Genomic DNA, 20493 nt, shown 5'->3' with positions numbered 1-20493 from the left:
GTAGCACGCCCATACAAGTAAATGTCAGTTACGGAAGCAGCGTAGCACGCCCATACAAGTAAATGTCAGTTACGGAAGCAACGTAGCACACCCATACAAGTAAATGTCAGTTACGGAAGCAGCGTAGCACGCCCATACAAGTAAATGTCAGTTACGGAAGCTGCGTAGCACACCCATACAAGTAAATGTCAGTTGCGGAAGCAGCGTAGCACGCCCATACAAGTAAATGTCAGTTACGGAAGCAGCGTAGCACGCCCATACAAGTAAATGTCAGTTACGGAAGCAGCGTAGCACGCCCATACAAGTAAATGTCACTTGCGGAAGCAGCGTAGCACGCGAGCTACACCGTTTTCGTGATTACATGGTCAGAAATTACAAAGTGGCCCAGAATGCAGCGGGAACCAAGAAAGGTAGAACGGGATTTAGGGGGCCCCGTTCTAGGGATAAGTGCGGGTCCCAGAGGTGGGACCCGCATCTATCTGACATTTATGGCATATCCTGCGGATATGCCATAAATGTCCCTGATGGGAAAACCCCTTTATTATTGTCATTCTGCAGTTGGTTAATCCAAGTTCCTGAATATCTGCAATACAAAAATATAATTGTGTTTTACTACAACCTCTAGACGACGGTCCTTTTTGTAGACATCTATATAAGCATTTGACATAAGTGTTAAAGCCTTTCATACAATTGCTAAGGCATGTGTAATGGTATAGGCAAATTTTACAGCCTAACAGTTTATGCACACGGTCAGATTACAGTTCTGTTGATAAGAAAATCCTTTCTTTGAAAGAAAGGCTTTGAGAAAGAAAGGATCTGGATGATTAACCTATGGTGCTAAAAACACAGCTCATCCATGGAGCCATAATATAGCCACGTGCACGAGCCACAAAAGGTTTTTCATGAACAAAAAGCATTTGTTTCCCACATTTACCAAATCTACAATAGTTTCAAGGAACTGGTCATGTTTTCATATATATTTTTTATTTTGTAAAAAGAAAAATCAAAAGATATAAATATATTTGTACAGAAGTCCAATAGAGAACATGAGACCGTCTGACAGGCCAGAGAGAACCCAGGAGACCCTGTAACACGCCAGGCCAGATCCATCCCCAGTAGACCACCTGACACATTAGCCAGATCCATCCCCAGTAGACCACCTGACACATTGGCCAGATCCATCCCCAGTAGACCACCTGACACATTGGCCAGATCCATCCCCAGTAGACCACCTGACACATTACGGGCCAGTGAAAGCAGGCTTTTCTCTTCATGAAAAGACAACCTGTAGCAACATTAGGGGACCAGATTACGACAGGTAGGTGGGTAGGCATTGGAAGCATTCTTTACAGTTAGACATCTTTAGCAGGGTGAGAGCGACCGGAATGGAAAAAGACTGGCAGCAGGTGTCTATCATACCTTTCCACAAAAGATTGCAAACCTAGATTATGCTTCTTATTTAAAGAGGCTCTGTCACCAGATTTTGCAACCCCTATCTGCTATTGCAGCAGATAGGCGCTGCAATGTAGATTACAGTAACGTTTTTATTTTTAAAAAACGAGCATTTTTGGCCAAGTTATGACCATTTTTGTAATTATGCAAATGAGGCTTGCAAAAGTCCAAGTGGGTGTGTTTAAAAGTAAAAGTCCAAGTGGGCGTGTATTAGGTGCGTACATCGGGGCGTTTTTAATACTTTTACTAGCTGGGCGCTGTGAAGAGAAGTAACATCCTCTTCTCTTCAGAACGCCCAGCTTGTGACAGTGCAGATCTGTGACGTCACTCACAGGTCCTGCATCGTGACGGCCACATCGGCAGCAGAGGCTACAGTTGATTCTGCAGCAGCATCAGCGTTTGCAGGTAAGATCGACTTACCTGCAAACGCTGATGCTGCTGCAGAATCAGCTGTAGCCTCTGGTGCCGATGTGGCCGTCACGATGCAGGACCTGTGAGTGACGTCACAGATCTGCACTGTCACAAGCTGGGCGTTCTGAAGAGAAGAGGATGTTACTTCTCATCAGAGCGCCCAGCTAGTGAAAGTATTAAAAACGCCCCGATGTACGCACATAATACACACCCACTTGGACTTGTACTTTTAAACACACCCACTTGGACTTTTGCAAGCCTCATTTGCATAACTACAAAAATGGTCATAACTTGGCCAAAAATGCTCGTTTTTTTAAAATAAAAACGTTACTGTAATCTACATTGCAGCGCCTATCTGCTGCAATAGCAGATAGGGGTTGCAAAATCTGGTGACAGAGCCTCTTTAAGGGAAGAAAATTTTTAGATGTTTTTGCTTTTAGTATGTTATTAAAATACATTTTATTTGTGTTTTTGTGTTTTACTTTGTTCTGTCTTTTACTTCTCTATGGGGGCTGCCAGTTTTTTTTTCATCTCTGTATGTGTCGATTAACGACACATACAGAGATGGAATATGGCACATACATCCCCATAGTGAATGCGAACGGGAGCCGTTCCATTCACTATAGCGTACGCCGTCTGTGTGGGAACGGCGCAAAAGGAAGGTCTTTGGCCGAGCGACATCCGGCGCCATTTTCATGTGGACCGGAAGCCGCGGCCGGACAGTAAGATGACTACTTCCGGCCGCGGCTTCCGTCCATATGTTCAGAAGCAAGGACTAGGAGTGGAAGGAGCGGCGGCGGGAGCAGGTAAGTCATGTTTGTGTATGTTCGTGTTATAACCACTGTATTTAATCCTCCTACACTGTGCATTCGCTCAAAAAATGGCGGCACACAGTGTAGGAGGTTTGAACATTCAATCCCCTCCTTTCTCCTGGCACTAGGCAGGATAAAGGAGGGGGATTGTTTGCGCACACTAGAGCGAATGTGTCTTCTCCAATTTTTGCAGCATAAAGCAATGAGGTTGCTTTACCACATGCCAATGCTGCAATTTTGGGAATTGCTCCCTCTAGTGACCAGCACATGGAAATGTTATAAATTAGAATCTAATTTATATTTCCTGACATGTGAAAGAATTAAAAAAATTAGAACAATGTGTAATCATTTATATACTAACTGTTTAACTAAAAAAATAATAATAATAATTTCTAGCGACACATTCCCTTTAACCCCTCAACGATCAGGCCTATTTTGGCCTTAATGACCAGGCATTATTTTTAATTTTTTCATTGTCGCATTCCAAGAGTTATAACATTTTTAGTTTTCTGTCGACAGTCATATGAGGGCTTGTTTTGTTGCGCAACGAGTGAAATGTTTTATTGGCACCGTTTTGGATACATCGAATATATCGATTAACTTTTATTAAAAAATGTTGGCGGAGGACATTGAAAAAAAAAAAAAGCACTTTTTAGCATTGTTTTTCGCATTTTACTATGCGGCGTAAATAATATGTTACCTTTATTTTATGGGTCGGTAGGATTACGTCATTACCAAATAGGTGTAGGTTTTTGTATGTTTTACTGCTTTTGCACAATATAAACTCTTTTAAACAAAAATTATTTGTTTTTGCATTAATGCATTCCAAGAGTCATAACTTTTGTATTTTTCCGTTTTTTGAGAGGCAAGGTGTAGATTTCAAAGGTACCATTTGGGGGTACATGGGACTTATTGATTAACTTTCATTTTATTTTTTGGGGGGTGAACAAAAAAAAACTAAAAAAAAAAACTATTCGGACGTTGTTTTTTGCCTTTTTTTTGTACAGCATTCACCACGTGGTTTAAATAATGTGTTAACTATTGTTCGGGTCGTTACAAATGCGGCAATATAATCTGTGTATTTTATTTTTGGGATTTTACACTTTTACAAAAGAAAACCATTTTTTATGGAAAAAGAATTCGTTTTATTTTTACTGTAAACATTTTTTTTATTTTTTTAAAACTAACTATTTCAGAGTATTTTTTTTGTCTTACTACGGGAATTCACAATGCGATCTTCGATCACGGATAAAATACTTTGGTACCATTCCTGACTATTAGTGTAAAACTGACAGGCAGTCTATTAGGCCATGCCTCTGGCACGGCCTAATAGGCATACAGTCATGGCAAGCCTGGGGGCTGCTGATGGGTGACAGAGGGATTCTGCTTCCTCTGTCAAACCACTTAAATGCTGCGGTCGCTATTGACGGCTGCATTTAAGAGTTTAAACCGGCAGCTTCCGCAGTGATCACGTGGGCACAGAAGCTGTGCACATGTGACCAACATCTTGAGCATGCACGTCAGAATGCGGGAAGGGGACCCTTTCCACGATGTGCATGTACGTTATAATGCGAGAAGGGGTTAAATACTCATTCACAGCATTTCCGGATTCTACTTGCGTTTTAAATCTCTCACTACTTGGCACCAAATGTTATAATCCTCGAGCTAAATTATTCTTCATGTGAATCTCTCCCAGCTCCCCATGTCAGTTGTTGGAGTACCTCCCTCTAGCTGCATGATCTCCGGCCCCTCTTTCCATAGTCTCTTCCATTCTTGGTCCATTTTTCCATATGTAGCATTGAAAGCACAACAAAAAGGTCCCTGGCTTACTACCTCAGTCCATTTTAAGGTTGACATATATATAGCGAATGAATCGAAGTGATGCTGTGAAACTGACCGTTCCAAGCATAAGAAAAAAGACATATGCAGTAAGGAAAGAGTAGCCAAAGAACTCTACAGTCTGAACAACCCCTGACATATTAGAACGACGCCAGTAGTAGAAAACAGAGTACAGAAAGATAAAAGCTCCAGTGGATCCTGTACTCATAATGGACCGCCACCACCAGCGATAATCTTCACCTGACAGCTGGAAGTACGTCAGAGCTACAGAAATGCATGCACCAACACTTAATAGGATGGCAAATACAATGAACAGTATCCCATACAGTGTGTATTGCTCTCGTCCCCACACAGTAGCAAAAATGTAGTACAGCTCCACAGATATGGCACTGTAAAGAAAGAAGGAAAGTATTATAAGCAGAGGAAGACTTTAAAACGCACAACAGTCTAAGCAAATATTTGCAAATGCTATATTATAGGTGAGTAACGACAGCTGAGAAAGAGGAAAAAGGCCTTGTACCTGAATGGTAGGAATCCACCAATGGCCATATGGACTGGAGCAGACTTGTACCAAGGTTGAGCAGGAATCTCTCTAGCAATGTTCTTAGTCCGACATGGAGCTTCAAAGCTTAGCGCACTATTTTTACCAAAAATGCCTCCAATAACTGTAAGCGGGAATCCAACCAGAAGCCAGACAGTAAGGAGGAGGAGGATTGTGGTTGCTGGAAGAGCTTGTGTTGAACCGTTGGCCCAATGAACTGAATTTACAACACTCCAAGTAAGGAAAAATGGGGCTGCGTATATAAAAATATGTTTGAATCATTTTGAGAAAGAACAAGATACTTAGGTTTTAAATAAAAGCAAACTTATATAAAAGAGTTCTACTTATTTCCTAGATTAGATTTGAAGCAGAAAGAATGGAGATTAAAAAAAAACAGTACCATTTTTGCAGAGATTGAAGAAGTAATACAAAATGTACCATAAAAAGGCCAACTACCTGAGAATAGGCTAGTAGTCAAGACGATATTCCATACCCATCGATCTCCCCCCATCTGTCGATAAAATTTGCTAGACACATAGCCAGAGATGCAACAAGTGAGTGCATATAGTAAGATAGCTGCAGAATTGATAGCACCATGTCTGTGCACATTAAACATGCCAAGAAGAACCATTACTATGATACCTAGGGAGAGAATGAACAATATATCAATAATGCAGAGGACAAAATAATGTCTAAAAAAAATAAAATCTATGTTTGCAAGAATGGCTATGAAGATCAGCCTTGTGATATTTCCAAATATTACCTGTCCCAAGTGCAAGAAACTGTGAGCCTACTCCAAGCACAGCACAAAGGAGACTTCGATAAGGTGGGAAACGGAAAACATCTGTGTGTATAATCTTCCATCCATTGTCGCCCTGTTCCATGTCATCTGTTCCTTCCTCATCTAAATTGTACCGTGCCAAGTCGCTCTTAAGAACACGCATGAGTATAATTACCACAAAACCCAATAGCAGGAAAACAAGCACCATGGAATTGATGATGGAAAGCCAATGAATCTCCAAGCTCTTGGGGAAGAAGCTAGAGTCTCTAAGGCGGTCACCACGCCTCTCATAGGTTACAGTGGTAGGAAACCAGCGTATACTGTAAGTGTGAGTCAAGCTGAGAGGTTCCCTCACATCATCTAAACTGAATGGTTTCACATCTCGGACACTAACATTGGCAAATATGATACGATCTTCATTATACTCTATGTTGAAATCCAGGTGAGCCCACAAACCAATTTTATGAGTGTGTGGCAAGAAACCACTCTCCTCCATGTATCCTACAAAACCACGGATTGGGATATCATCCAAAACAAACTCAAAGTAGTATAGTTCTTCAATGGCTTGGCGCAGCTCATCAACCTGAAAGAATAGAAAATTAAATAGGTTGCATATTAGCAAAAGACGAAAAATACCACAAAACAAATATAATCTTTATCATTTCACACATACGGATTACTTATACAGACTTCTTATTCATGGAAGACTACCTTGGATCTATCAACGACTCGGCCAGTAACGCAATGAATCCATAAGATGCAGCCTAATTTGAAATACATTATTCATTAGTACGAGCAAGAGCCGACTAAACTATAGGGTGTTCTCAATAAAACATATAAAGAAATGATATAACTAATTATAAGAATAATGAGAAATATAACCGTGTGTGAAGAATGTTCATTTATTAAAGAGACATTAAGAATCAGATTCAGTTGGACAAAGTGTAAGGGTGGTCTTACACGGCCCGCCATGGGCCTGGCAAACAAGCGCAGATCAACGAGACAGCTCATTGATCGGCGCTTGTTTGCTCCTTTCACAAGGAGCTAGTATGGGGACGAGCGCTTGTTACTACGATTGCTCGTCCCCATACATTTTTATCATGTCGGCAGCGCTTATTTGCATATTTTGCAGCAGAAGATACGCGCCAAAACCGCAGCAACACTCAGGAAATTCGAAGGTAAAAACCAGATCGAGCATTTTTTTATGCATTTTCCAGTGTGATTTTTACATTTTGATGCGTAAATTGTGACATTTTCTTGCTGGGTGTTTTGGTGCGATTTTTCTCTGTACTAGGCAGATAGAATTCGCAAGCGGAAACGCAAGATAAATTGACAAGCTGCAGATTTTCAAATCATAACCGTAGGTCAATTTATGTGCGGAAACAATAATGCAGTGTGATTTCCTGGAATCTCATTGCTTATGCTGGTACTATATTACGCTGCGGTTTTGCCGCATGCAAATACGCGCGGCCAAACTGCACGTAATACGCATCGTGTGCATTGACCCGAAGGCCTTCCTTTATATATTCTTCTGTTTAGGTTTCGTTCCTGCTTTTGGGTTAAAAAAAATACATGCAAAATCTGCACTATGTGAACAGGGCCTTAAGATCTTGAAGCATAAATCTAGATTCAGCAAATCGGAGTCTACAAAATGAAGCTGAATAATATCTGGAAGCATGTGCCTTTGGATAGACATTTGTTACGTGTTATGTTCTGCATGTCTGTAGGTACAAATACTGTGCAAACTAAGGGTGGCTTTACACGCTACAATAATGCGCACAATTCAGCAGCACGATTGTTCACGCCATGAATCGTGAAGGAGTATTTACATACAGTATGGTGATCCGAGTAGTCGCAGTCACATGGCTCAGTATGCATGTTCACACACTGGTTCATTGTCAAGACCATCAACAAGATTTGCTATTGCGCTTTGACCATGGGAACCAGTCGCACTTGAGTTTACATGCTTCAACGCACAAAAGCAATCATTGTAATTACTCGAATAGTACACAATCATCATAGAGTGTAAATCATTACATTAGAACTTGCCAACCAGATTATCTAGGGTATTTTTAGAATTAATTTAAATGGCTACTTATGTATTGGTCACAAAGGAAACTATCAGGTCTTCCCTGAATGAATCCTGCTCAGCACTTTAAGGAGGAATATAGCAATTCAGAAGTACTCCTACAGCATACTACCTATATTCTCTGTGAGTACCGTATAGATGTGTGTAGGGTTGTCACGATACCAGAATTTGGACTTCGTGTAGTATTGCGATTCTCGATACAAAACGATACTTTACCAACAATAATAATAATAAAAAAGTCCTTACATTTTCTGATGTGAGGCACGAGGAGTGATGAATTTTGAACCTTCATGTGCCTCACATTAAACTGGACAAAATTGGGTTAATGTGTGAGGTACATGATGGGGTTAATTACTATTAATGTGAGGTTAAATTCATAACACCTTGTGCCTCACATTAATAAGTCAAAGAAAGCAGTATTTTTTTACAGCGTTCAAATCATAAATGATAATTTTTCTGTGCAGGTTATTACGGTCACGACAATATTTTATTCAGACTTATTTTAATGTTTACTGTAACTGTGTGAGTGAGTGTGTGAGTATGCGTGTGAGCCTGTGTATTTTTTTTAAACTTTAATGTACTGCCATATATCTATATAGTGATAGGTATGTCCTAACAACTGACTGTGTACGAAGCATGACCTAACAACAGGAAATATGGTCAGACAACCCTGGGGTCCTTCAATGGACCCTGGCCTGCCTGCCCATATATGGTATGTCCCTTGATCGCATCACAGGGATTCCCTGTGAAGCCATCCAAGGGGCATCCCCCTCCTCATTTTACCCTTGAATGCTGTGGTCAGCTGTGATCGCAGCATTCAAGGGAATAGCGACGGAGATCAGAGGTTTCTCTGATTTCCACCGTTAGAGCAGGGCTGCGGCTGTGTAATACAGCCATTGCCCCTCCTGTCAACAAGTGTGTGCTCGAGGTCAGCTTCATGTGATGCGGCCGGCGCTGCACTAATGAGCGGCGGCACTTGCATGGAAGACAGAACATGGGTGTGTTTTGCAGTGCGCCCGCCATGTTCTCTGTCTTCAGTGTCAGATTGTGCTGACCGGACACGCAGACATGTCAGGAGCGGGGCAATGGCTGTATTACACAGCCGCAGCCCCGCTCGGAGTACATTCATGTGTTACAATACTTATCTGTGCGGTCGCACAGCTTAGTATCGAAATACATGAATTAACGTTATTGAACCGTTTGAGGGTGCACAGCATTGAAATAGTATCAATATTTCGATGCATCGTGCAACTGTAGATGTGTGTACATGTGCAGGAAGTATGCAAGGTTGTTTGCTGAATACGAAACTGCAACCCCTTTAATTAAAAAAAAATACATGATTATTCCGCACATAAGGGCCAGTTCACACAGAGTTTTTTTGACACGTTTTTTGACGCGGAGACTGCGTCAGAAAACGCATCAAAAAATGGCAGAAAATGCCTCCCATTGATTTCAATGGGAGGCGGGGTGTTTTTTCCCGTGAGCGGAAAAACAGTTTTGCGGGAGAAAGAAGCGACATGCCCTATCTTCGGGCGTTTACGTCTCTGACCTCCCATTGACATCAATGGGAGGCCGAGAAAGCGTATTTCACTGTTTTTTTCCCTGCGGCGCTCAATGGTTGCGGGCGAAAAATGCAGCGAAAATCGGCGAGCAGGCAGAGTAAAATCTGCCTCAAACTTCAAAAATGAATTTTGAGGCAGATTTTCCGCCTGCAAAAAACTCTGTGTGAACCCGGCCTAAAACTGAAAACACATAGGTTCTGAATGCAGGTAGATCATTTTTTTTTTACAGAACACATATATACAATTGTACATTTTGGTAAAGCAAATTGTCAGCTGAACATGCTGTTCTAGGTAAGGGCAGCTTAAAACAGAGCCAGGTCCATTATGCAATTTGGCTAATAGGAACGATCACAGAATACACCGGACTCCAAAAACCCCTGTACCCCACACCCCTCTGGGCACTGATTGAGGGTACACAGCAGCCAGTTGCTAAAAATGTTTTTTCTGTGGTTTGTAGGAATGCTAGGTGACCACTAGTACAGCTCCTATAACTTTCCCACAGTGGGGATGAAGACAATAGTTTGTGACTAAACCATTATATATAGAAAACGGGAAAAATGATTTACATATATGAACCTTTTGAATTGTATTTGTAAAATGAAAGCAGTGACCTGATTGGTTGCTATGGGCAACTCCTCTACTTTTCCCTTCTCACTTTTGATAGATCTCAGCAAGTGATATTAATACTGCCAATGTGTCTGAGTGTAACCATCATTATCAGTATATGTAAATGAACCGTGTCCTAGTTTATGGTTTGTACTTTTGGCATATGCTTGCAGTATTCAACTCAGACTATTATGTACATTATTGCACATCATAAACAGGCAATAAAAAGTGCTTTGTAAGGCAACAACAAAGAGAAGATCTGTCGTGTCCCTCCACTAGAGACAGGTACATAATGTAACGTCTTACCTGACTCACTGACAACTTAAGCTCACAAAGGGGCTCTCTGTCCACATTGACTCGGAATGCCATCTTGTACATTGACTCTGCCATTCGATCTCCATCAAGCACCTCGCCCAGGGTCAGGCTCTTGTGACGAATTTGATTAGGGGCACACACTGCCAGCTGATAGTAGTGATAGGTTTCCTGTGGGTTGTGATATGGCCCCACTTTATTTACATACAGCATTACTGTGTCACCTTGCTTGTATCGATTGTCCCCGGTTATTGGTGAAGGAAACATACTCCACACAAAAAGGACGGAAAGAGAGTGCAAGACATACATGTCTAAAAAGAAGGAAAAGACAGTTCATTAGGTGAACATAGCAAGCAATACAAAACGTCACTGATAGTCTAAAGATAGATCAGGAAAAAGTAGAAGAAACCTAGAATAGAGTTCCCCAACTTTTTATATCTTGAGAGTCGTATTGACAAATAAATGATAGCTGTTCTGATTAAACAGAGGCGCCCATGGCCGTGTTAGGGTTCTGTACAACCTCCAAATAGTACGAAGCCATAACAGTGTCCATAGAGGTGTATATGGCATTATTGTACCTATATATGCCTCAAATTTTACACAGAGACATAATGGTCGACAGGAAGAAAAAAAATGTACTATGTTCCATCGGATGTGACACTATATTTGGTACTGTACAAATAATATAACAAATATACTGGAAATATTTTACTACAAGCTGGATCGTTTCATTATTGGAGTAATATCTATAAAATGTTTATAGGCTTGGTTCACGTCTGCGTCAGGGCTCCGTTCAGGGGCTCCTTCTGAGCTTTCCTTCAGGGGAACCCATAAACGGAACCCTGACTGAAACAGACGGGAACCATAGGTTTCCGTTTGCATCACCATTGATTTCAATGGTGACGGATCCGGTGCAAATGGTTTCCATTTGTCCCGGTTGTGCAAGGGTTCCGTGGTTTTGACTGAATGAGTAGCGCAGTCGATATTGATTCTGTCAAACCCAGAGGAGGAGAGAAAAAAAGGAAGAGGGAAAAAAAGAAAAACAAGGGACAGTACTACAAACCGTTCTGTTGGCAGAAGCCTATTTAAAAGGTACCCATTGGTTTGTAAACGGCTTTTTTTAAATCTTTTTGTAGACTCATCTTTCATATTTTAATACATGTGTTAAAAGATTTTACCAATAAATTAAATGTATTTGAGGTTATTAAAATCTTTCTCTAAGTGGCTATAAAACGTTACTCCAACTCTCCATACTGTTTTAACTGTCCTATAAAGCACAGATTCAGTATAGGCACAGCACATGTAAACCGTCGTCCAGCAGAAATCTCATCGCATGACTAAATGTCAGCATGACCCACACAGGTTAAGGCCCCATGCACACGACCGTAAAAACGCCCGGAATTACGGGCCCATAGACTTCTATTGGCCACGGGTACCTCCCCGTATGCTTACGGGAAGGTGCCTGGGCCGTTGAAAAATATAGAACATGTCCTATTTCAGGCTGTAATTACGGCACGGGCAGGCCCATAGAAGTCTATGCGGCTCCCGTAATTATGGGTGACTACGTGTGTGCACCCGTAATTACGGGAGCGTTGCTAGGCGACGTCAGGGGATTTCAATTTTTGAATAAATAGAAGCAGAGAAAATGGCGTCTGAGCAATCATGTGACCCTTTTAAAAGGTTTGGACATGATTGTGACATCATTTCCAGCCCCCTTTTTTTAACGGGTCCGTAAATACGGGTTAAAAACGTGTGACAAAGGACCCGTATTTAAAATACGGCCATGTGCATGGGGCCTTAGAAGATCCGCCATGGGACTGTCCTCTTTGAGCTATGGTATGTATCAGATGATGTTTCACTTAAATGGTGCCTGCGGATGCTATTGCACCCACTGTACAGCCCAGCGAACGGCCATACAAAGGCGAGTGCAGTTTGCCAATCAGCAAAACCCTCTCGGATTATTGGAGGGAAGGGACCTCACACCTGGCATTCTGACAATCTTTACGTATTTAGGTATATTTGTAAATGGCTTTGAAAACCCATTTTAAAATGTTCTAAACCCCCTTTAAAAGGGAATCTTTCACTAGCGTATACATGTGCAGCATGTAATTGGCAGGGCTGCACAGACATTGTGTCACTTTAAACTCTGTTTCTAGCCTCCTCCGTTTTTTAGATATCAGTGCCGTTATATTTGGCGCCCGATATGTAAATTACCATTCATTTTCTTAAAAAGGGCAGGGGGCGTGATACTTAGCGCTCTGACACTGTCCAATCAGCTACGGCCAGTGTCAGAGCAACTTGTGCTGTGTGATCTCTTTCGCAAGATCACAGTCTTTCCTTCACTGTCTGACAAGAGAGCGTTCGAGCGCGCACAGTTCCGACGCCGCCGCTAGAACATGAAAGCTAAAGAAGAAATCACGTTCTTCTCTTCAGTTCCGTGACGTCGGAGCTGTGCGCGCGCACACACGTGCTCTCCTCTTTCCAGCTCTCGTCAGACAGTGAAGGGAAGACTGTGTGATCTCGCGAGAGAGATCACATAGCACAAGCCACTCAGACACTGTCCGTAGCTGATTGGACAGTGTCAGAGAGCTAAGTATCACGACCCCTTGCCCTTTCCAAGAAAATAAACACCTTATTGTCAGTACAGGGGGTAATTTACATATCGGGTGCCAAATATAACGGCACCGATATCTAAAAAAAAAACGGAGGAGGCTAGAAACATAGTTTAAAGCGCCACAAGGTCTGTGCAGCCCTGCCTATTACATGCTGCACAGGTACGCGCCAGTGAAAGATTCCCTTTAAAGTGGACACACACAGCCGGGATACAAGATGAGGCAACTGCTTTATAGATACCCATTTTATATTTAATTCAGTATATATGGCAAGAGACTTGGCATAAATCATCAAATCAGGAAAACATGTGATGTTGTAGGCATACAAAACGCGTCTCTAAGCAAATGACTACCTTTACTAGAAAGAACATTTGGGTTCACAACTGACCAGGAGGCTTTATGTTAGATCTCATACATTTATCCTTATTTATGGGGCCACCGAACTAGTGTAATGGAAAAACACACATCACAATATTACAACTTCCTATACAACTTCCTTACTTAGAGCTAATGCACACAACCATTGTTTTCTCTCCGGTTTTTGCGGATAGCGTACAGAACCATTCATTTCTATAGGGCCACGCACACGTTTTTTTGCAGTTCCGTGTGTCCGTTCTACAAAATTAGAGAACATGTCCTACCCTTGCCTGTGGTCTGTCTCACCCATTCTAGTATATGGGTCCGTAAAAAAAAAAAAGTCAGCCCATAGAAACCACCAGAATCTGTGTTTTGAGGTCCGCAAAACGGCAACGGTCGTGTGCACGATGCTTAGAATTGCATTCAGGAAAAATGGTGGCAAAAAAAACCCCCACAGAATTGTGCCACTAATAGATTGATACCACTCCAGTAGCCATTTTTTTTTAGTAGCTGGCAGGAAGAGCTTTCATAGTCATCAATGAAAAAAAAAAAGTTAGGCACCAACAGCAAATTGTGTGGCTACCTGGCCAGGATTAGCCCAGCACGGGTTGTAACAAAGCTGCCGTACATGTATGCGCTGGAGACCCTAACCCTGGGGGCTCATACTGGACACCTGGCTAGTGCTGTCCGTGTACTTGCGGCTATCTAGCATACCTGTCCTCTCCCGGGCCACTCACTGACTCTTACCTATATTAGTGTACTCACTATGGTGATACGGAGTGGGCTCACTTCCTGGTCACGGTGGCTAGGGGACTGTCAAATAGAAGGTGCTGCTTCTACTGGCAAGGAAGATAAGTGGGCAGCTACCGGGTGCTGGGCAATGCACCATACTGCTGGCAGCGATATGCCAGGTAAGCCAAGCTGCTGCCCACTTCTTACCTGCACTCGGTCTCCAGGATTCTCTGACAGATCCCGAGGGCCTCCACGTTGGTGACGTCATCAGCCCATCCACTGCCTGCCTGATCCAGCGCACCGACACCGCCACCGCCACATCTTCCCTAGTGGTTCTAAACTCAGTGCTAGAAATCTCCTACTGTTGGTTATGTGTACCCCACTCCTCGCCCGTTATTACCACAACTACACAATGTCATAGTATAGGGGTCCTTCAGGCATTGAGTTAGAGGCCCCGAACACGTCAGCAGCTCAGTCCTAGAGGTGGGCGGTACAGCGCGTGTCTCATCATCTCTCAGGTGTTCTGCCAGCGCAACGCTACATAATGGGAACGACTCGTTCGTACGTGTCTGATCGCCGATAAAACGGTTACATCGCCCGATACCAAATAAAGTTTTGTGTTTTTTTTGTATGGATACAGCGCAATGATAAAAAGGATGCATAAGGGAAAAGGACTACCACACCCCAGATATTAGCCCAAAAATATAAAATGTCTGGGGAGAATACAAGTCACAATACGATACTAAATAGCACGCTTGGAATTCCATGTTTTATATGGGACTTGAAAGATGTTTTGTGGAAGATCGATAAATGAACCAGGTGGGATAATAATAAAAATATGCACATATAGCAGTAGAGCCATGTTCACACAGAACGGATTTGCCATTTAGCAAATTTACCGTGGATATTTTAGAGAGTTTCACGTGGGTCATATTATAAAATCTGCTGGTGGATTAGCCCCATTGTAATTCATTAGAGGGTAATTTAAGGGTATGTTCACACAGGCTATTTTCAGCCGTTTTTTGGGCCGTAAACAGCTGAAAAATCGTAAGCAGAACGCCTACAAACATCTACACATAGATTTCAATAGGAAATACGGCGTTTTGTTCATCGGGGCGTTATTTTACGTCTCTTTTTCAAATAACAGCGCTTAAAAAGACACCCCGTAAAAAGAAGTGCATGTCACTTCTTGAGCCGTTTTTTGGAGCCGTAAAAAACGCAAGTTGCTTAAAAAACGTCTGAAAATCAGGAGCTGTTTTCCCTTGAAATCAGCTCCGTATTTTCAGCCGTATTTTGTTAAGCGTGTGAACATACACTGAGGGTATGTTCACACACTAGACTAAAAACGTCTGAAAATACGGAGCTGATTTCAAGGGAAAACAGCTCCTGATTTTCAGACGTTTTTTAAGCCACTCGCGATTTTCGCTGCGTTTTTACGGCCGTTTTTGGAGCTGTTTTTCTATATAGTCAATGAGAAAACGGCTCCAAAAACGTCCCAAGTAGTGACATGCACTTCTTTTTCGTGGCCGTTTTTTTACGCGGCCGTCGGCACAGAACATCGTAAAGCCCATTCAAATGAATGGGCAGATGTTTGCCGACGCTTTGGAGCCGTATTTTCGAGCGTAATTCGAGGCTAAAACGTCCGAATTACGTCCGTAAATAGGGTGTGTGAACCCAGCCTAATAGTTTTTTGTTGTTGTTTTTTTAAAGATGCAGTACTGATGCTACTGCTTCCACATCACCCACTGAACATGTGATCCGGCCCATTTCTGCTGCGCAGACTATCCTTAATAAGGCCTTATTCGCACAAGCGTGTCCGTTTTGCGTGCGTAGCAGTTCCGTGTAGTGTGCGTCTGCGTTTTTTACCCGCGTATGTCACGCGTTTTTTACGTCAGCAAAAAAAAACTGAAGGTGTTTTTATTTTCCTCATCATTTCTTTAGCAACTGTTGCATGAATCACGGACAGCACACGGATGTGCGTCCGTGTGCTGTCCGTGATTTTTATGCACCCATTGACTTCAATGGGTGCGTGATGCGCAAAAAGCGCACAAGTATAGGACATGTCGTGAGTTTCACGCAGCGGACACACGCTGCGTGAAAAACACTGAATGTCTTCATTGAATTGCATTGGTCCGTGTGACGTCCGTTGTTTTAACGCGCGTTATGGAGTTCAATAGGGAGGTAAAAGCCGCAAGAAAAGAGCAAATATTGCGATTTAGCGGCGCAGAACTGCAATTACACCTCAAAAATCGCAAATCAGAAAAAAACAACGCTTTATGTCTGCACAATAGAAGCCTGTTTGTTGTAGTATATGTCAATGCGGGTTTTTTTTGTGGTATATAGACATATGTTCAACAAATAAGTGGTGTGAACAGAGCCTAACTATATAGAGATATGGATATTGAATACATGCAGTAAGGCACATATACTATGTGTCATCAGTGGCCACAGTGCGGCTCAGGTCTCTTGTGTGGCCGACCAATTTTAGTTTTTTTCATTTCCATTTTTTCCTCCCCTCCTAAAAGCCATAACTATTATAAAATTTACTGGGAAACTGGGAAAAATATTTGTAGGGTGAAATTGGCAAAAAACACAGTGATTGCGCGTTTTTTTTGGTGTTACCTTTTTACAGCATTTATTGTGCGCTAAAAACGACATGTTCACTTTATTCTATAGGTTGATACAGCGATACCAAATGTATGTTTTTTTTTAATCATTTACCACTTTTATAAATAAAAAAAAATATTTGTTAAAAAAATAAATTGTTTTCTGTCACCATATTCTGGGAGCCATAGCTTTTTTATTTTTCCGTCAATTGAGCAGTGAGGGGGGTTATTTTTTGCGGGACGAGCTGTAGTTATTGGTACTATTTTGGGGTACATGCGACTTTTTGATCACTTTTTATTCCATTTTTTACGGAGATAAAGTGACCAAAAACCAGCAATTTCGTTTTTTTTTTTGTTTTTTTTTACGGCATTCAACAAGGGTAAATAACGATATTGTAATAGTTCGGACTTCTACGGACTCGACGATATCAGTTATTAACTTATTATTTTTTTTTAACATTTCTGTAGTGAAAAAAAGGGGGATGTTTTGCACTTTACATTTTTTATTTGGCACACTACTGAAAACTTTATTTAATCATTTTTTACTCGTTTCATTAGTTCCCTTAGGTGATTTCCACCAGCGATCGTCAGATCATTGTCATTTTTACAGGCTCAACATGGGCAGAATAATGGCAGACCTAGGGGTTAAATGTTTGCAGCTTCACCATACCTCTTATTGGAGTTTTGCGCTCTCGGGGCAGTAAAAGGTATATACCCATTTACTGGCTGCTAAGCTCACCCATGAGCCACTTTCAGCTGAGGCCAAGTGGAGGAAATGGATTCCATCCCTTACGGATGAAGATTGGACCACTGCGTTGTCTTCACATCTGCAAGTATCCCCAGCAGCAAATAATAAATCGGTTCAATTATATATCATTCACCAGTGTTATTGGACTCCAGTCAGACGACGTCATATGGGGAGAATGGACACCAATAGATGTCATAGGTGATCATCGCCTCATGCAGATTCATGCCCCATGATTGCGTCTTTCTGGAGGGCGGTGATAAGACTGTGAATTTATGGGTAAGCGATACCCAATACACCCGAGATATGTCTGTTGGGTCTTGTGCCAGAGGATGGCTGGATATACTACGAGTGTTTTTTTTTTCTTTTTTTTAATGCAGCTTTGTTTATGGCCAGTAAGGCGATGGCCATGCAGTGGATGGTAGATAGGCCTCCTACATGTCCGAGTAGCAAATTACTAAACAATGTTCTACACTTTGTTCATAAAAACTGTGGTTGCCCGGCCAAGTTTCAACAGATTTGGGGTCGGAGGCGCTCTTTGCCTCTAAGGGTATGTGCACACACAAGCTCCAAAATGTCTGAAAATACGGAGCGGTTTTCAAGGGAAAACAGCTCCTGATTTTCAGTTGTTTTTTAAGCCACTCGCGATTTTTGTGGCATTTTTTACAGCCATTTTTCTATAGAGTCTATGAAAAACAGCTCCAAAAATGGCTGAAGAAGTGACATGCACTTCTTCGCAGCTGCTTTTTAACACGCCCGTTTTGAAAAACGGCCGTGCAAAAGCCGCCCCCGTCTGCTTCCGATTTTTCGCTCGCTTTTCGGGCCGTTTACGGCTCAAAAAAGACTGAAAACACTGTGTAAACATACCCTAAGGTCTTATTGCGTTCGAGGTCTTCATGATTCTCTTTATTGCCATTTCAGTAACTTTTGCGTTACTTCCTGCCGATGTGACACTTCTGCCTGCGTGCGTGCAGTGTAATTAGCCTGCGAGTACAATTCCATGCATGTTTTGATTTACTTCGTAACTGCTGTACTATTGCCAAATATATATTTTTCTTTAAAAATATACTTACGGTTTTTATGTGACTTTGTCAACTGTATTTTTTTTAATAAAAAGAGCTTAAACAAATAAATAAATAAATTAAAAACTAAAACGGGCATGTTGAGATGTGATGCACATTATTGATTTTCCCTTTGGTGTTTTGTTTGTTTTTGCTTTGGTCCACTGACCTTGTTTGATTTTTATTTAAGGTGTGGAGGTCTCCCCTCCACTATGTTTTGTAAATTTTGTGTTCTGAAACTCAATAAAAATTTTGAATAAGAAAAACTAAAACGGTTAGGCGCCGGCAGCAAATTTCTGCCATAGAGATACACATGCTGTATTTTTGGTTTACTTTAACGGGCAAATTTCGGAGAACCACTTGTGTCACTTCGTCTCTGCACCCAGCTGGGCACACAATATTGTGATTTTGAAGGCCAGGGAAAAAGACGCAGAATTAGGGTATGTGAACACGCAAAATCAAAAACGTCTGAAAATACGGACCTGTTTTCAGGGGAAAACAGCTCCTGATTTTCAGACGTTTTTTTTTAAGCCACTCGTGTTTTTCACGACCGTTTTTGGAGCTGTTTTTCTATATAGTCAATGAAAAACGGCTCAAGAAGTGACATGCACTACTTTTTCGCAGACTTTTTTTCTACGCACCGTTTTTTGAAAATGAGGCGTAAAAAAAAAACGCCTTGTCGGAACAGAACGCCGTATTTCCCATTGAAATCAATGGGCAATGTTTGTAGGCGTTCTGCTTCCGTTTTTTCAGGTGTTTTTTGCATAAACGTCCCGAAATACGCCTGAAAACGCTACGTGTGCACATACCCTTAGGCCTGATTTACACAAGCGCTGCGCATCTCGGACATGAAAAACTGCAGTTTTTCACGTCCGAGGTGCATCCGTGCTCAGCACTGAGGGATGCGATGTCATGCATCCCCCATAGTTGAGAGTCTACGTATATATATTGCCTAACAACCAGAGCAGCAATCTGTATATAGTCTATATATAGACTGCAGCCCTGATATATTACAGTAAGTAGTAGGCGGCCATCACTATAGAGAATCAAGGTGCCTGCCTCACTGACATCTCCGGGTGCCTTGTGTGCACGCAGTTTGAAGCTTTTAAAGAGAACCTCTCACCTCCCCATACGTGTGCAGCATGTAATAGGCAGAGCTTCACAAACCCTGGGGCACTTTAAATTTTTTTCCTATGCTCCTCAGTTATTTAGATATCAGTGCATTTATATTTGACGACCGATATTTATTATAACCCCCTGAACGGTCAATGGGGCGTGTAATTGGCAAGGGGGCGTGTAACATCGCTGTGATACTGTCCAATCAGCTACAGTGTCACAGCAAGAGCTGGAGAGAGGAGACACACAGCTCCGCCGCCACCACTGAACAGAAGAAGAATGTGAATTCTTCTTCTGTACCGTGGCGGCAGGAGTATCACGAGCAGCGGCGTTGCACGCTCTCACTCCTCATCAGACAAGATCACAGTCTTGTTGTCCTTGTCTGCAGAGAGCTGAAAAGTGAGAGCGTGCGCGCGCGTTCACGCACAGCTCCGACGCCGCCGCTGACGACACTACCGCCGCCACGAAACAGAAGAATTCACATTCTTCTCCACTTCTGTGGTGGTGGCGGAGCTACGCGAGCGCTCTCTCTCCAACTCTTGCTGTTGACACTGTCCGTAACTGATTGGACAGAGTCACAGTGATGTTACACGCCCCCTTGCCAATTACACGCCCCATTGACAGTTCAGGGGGTTACTTAAATATCGGGCACCAAATAGAACGGCACCGATATCTAAATAACGGAGGAGGGTAGGAGAAAAATGTAAAGTGCCCCAGGGTTTGTGCAGCCCTGCCTATTACATGCTGCACACGTATGGGCAGGTGAAAGGTTCTCTTCAAGTAATAGCCAGGTCTAATAGGCACATTTACAGTGTTTGGCAACGATGATATTGGATCACTTTCCACTACAGATTTTTCA

General features: G+C 42.2%; 1 protein-coding gene across 2 annotated transcripts; it reads right to left on the bottom strand.

The window, feature by feature from the left end:
* Nucleotides 1–3882: 3882 nt before the first annotated feature.
* TM9SF1 (transmembrane 9 superfamily member 1) lies at nt 3883–14414 on the bottom strand. 2 transcript variants are annotated; one of them, XM_075852698.1, is made up of 6 exons: nt 14314–14414; nt 10400–10716; nt 5819–6419; nt 5512–5697; nt 5035–5308; nt 3883–4903 (listed from the first exon to the last, which is right to left on the bottom strand). In XM_075852698.1, exons 1-6 carry the CDS (start codon nt 14372–14374, stop codon nt 4510–4512), a joined length of 1833 nt encoding a protein of 610 aa, XP_075708813.1. In that variant the 5' UTR covers nt 14375–14414; the 3' UTR covers nt 3883–4509. The 2 variants fall into 2 exon arrangements, with proteins under 2 accessions (XP_075708813.1, XP_075708821.1); XM_075852706.1 differs by lacking the exon at nt 14314–14414 and adding an exon at nt 14122–14294.
* Nucleotides 14415–20493: the final 6079 nt, after the last annotated feature.

This window comes from Rhinoderma darwinii, chromosome 1 (genome assembly GCF_050947455.1).
Source record: "Rhinoderma darwinii isolate aRhiDar2 chromosome 1, aRhiDar2.hap1, whole genome shotgun sequence".
Lineage (NCBI taxonomy): Eukaryota > Metazoa > Chordata > Amphibia > Anura > Rhinodermatidae > Rhinoderma > Rhinoderma darwinii.
Note: the sequence above shows the minus strand (reverse complement) of the source record. Positions and strands in the feature narration are given on the sequence as shown.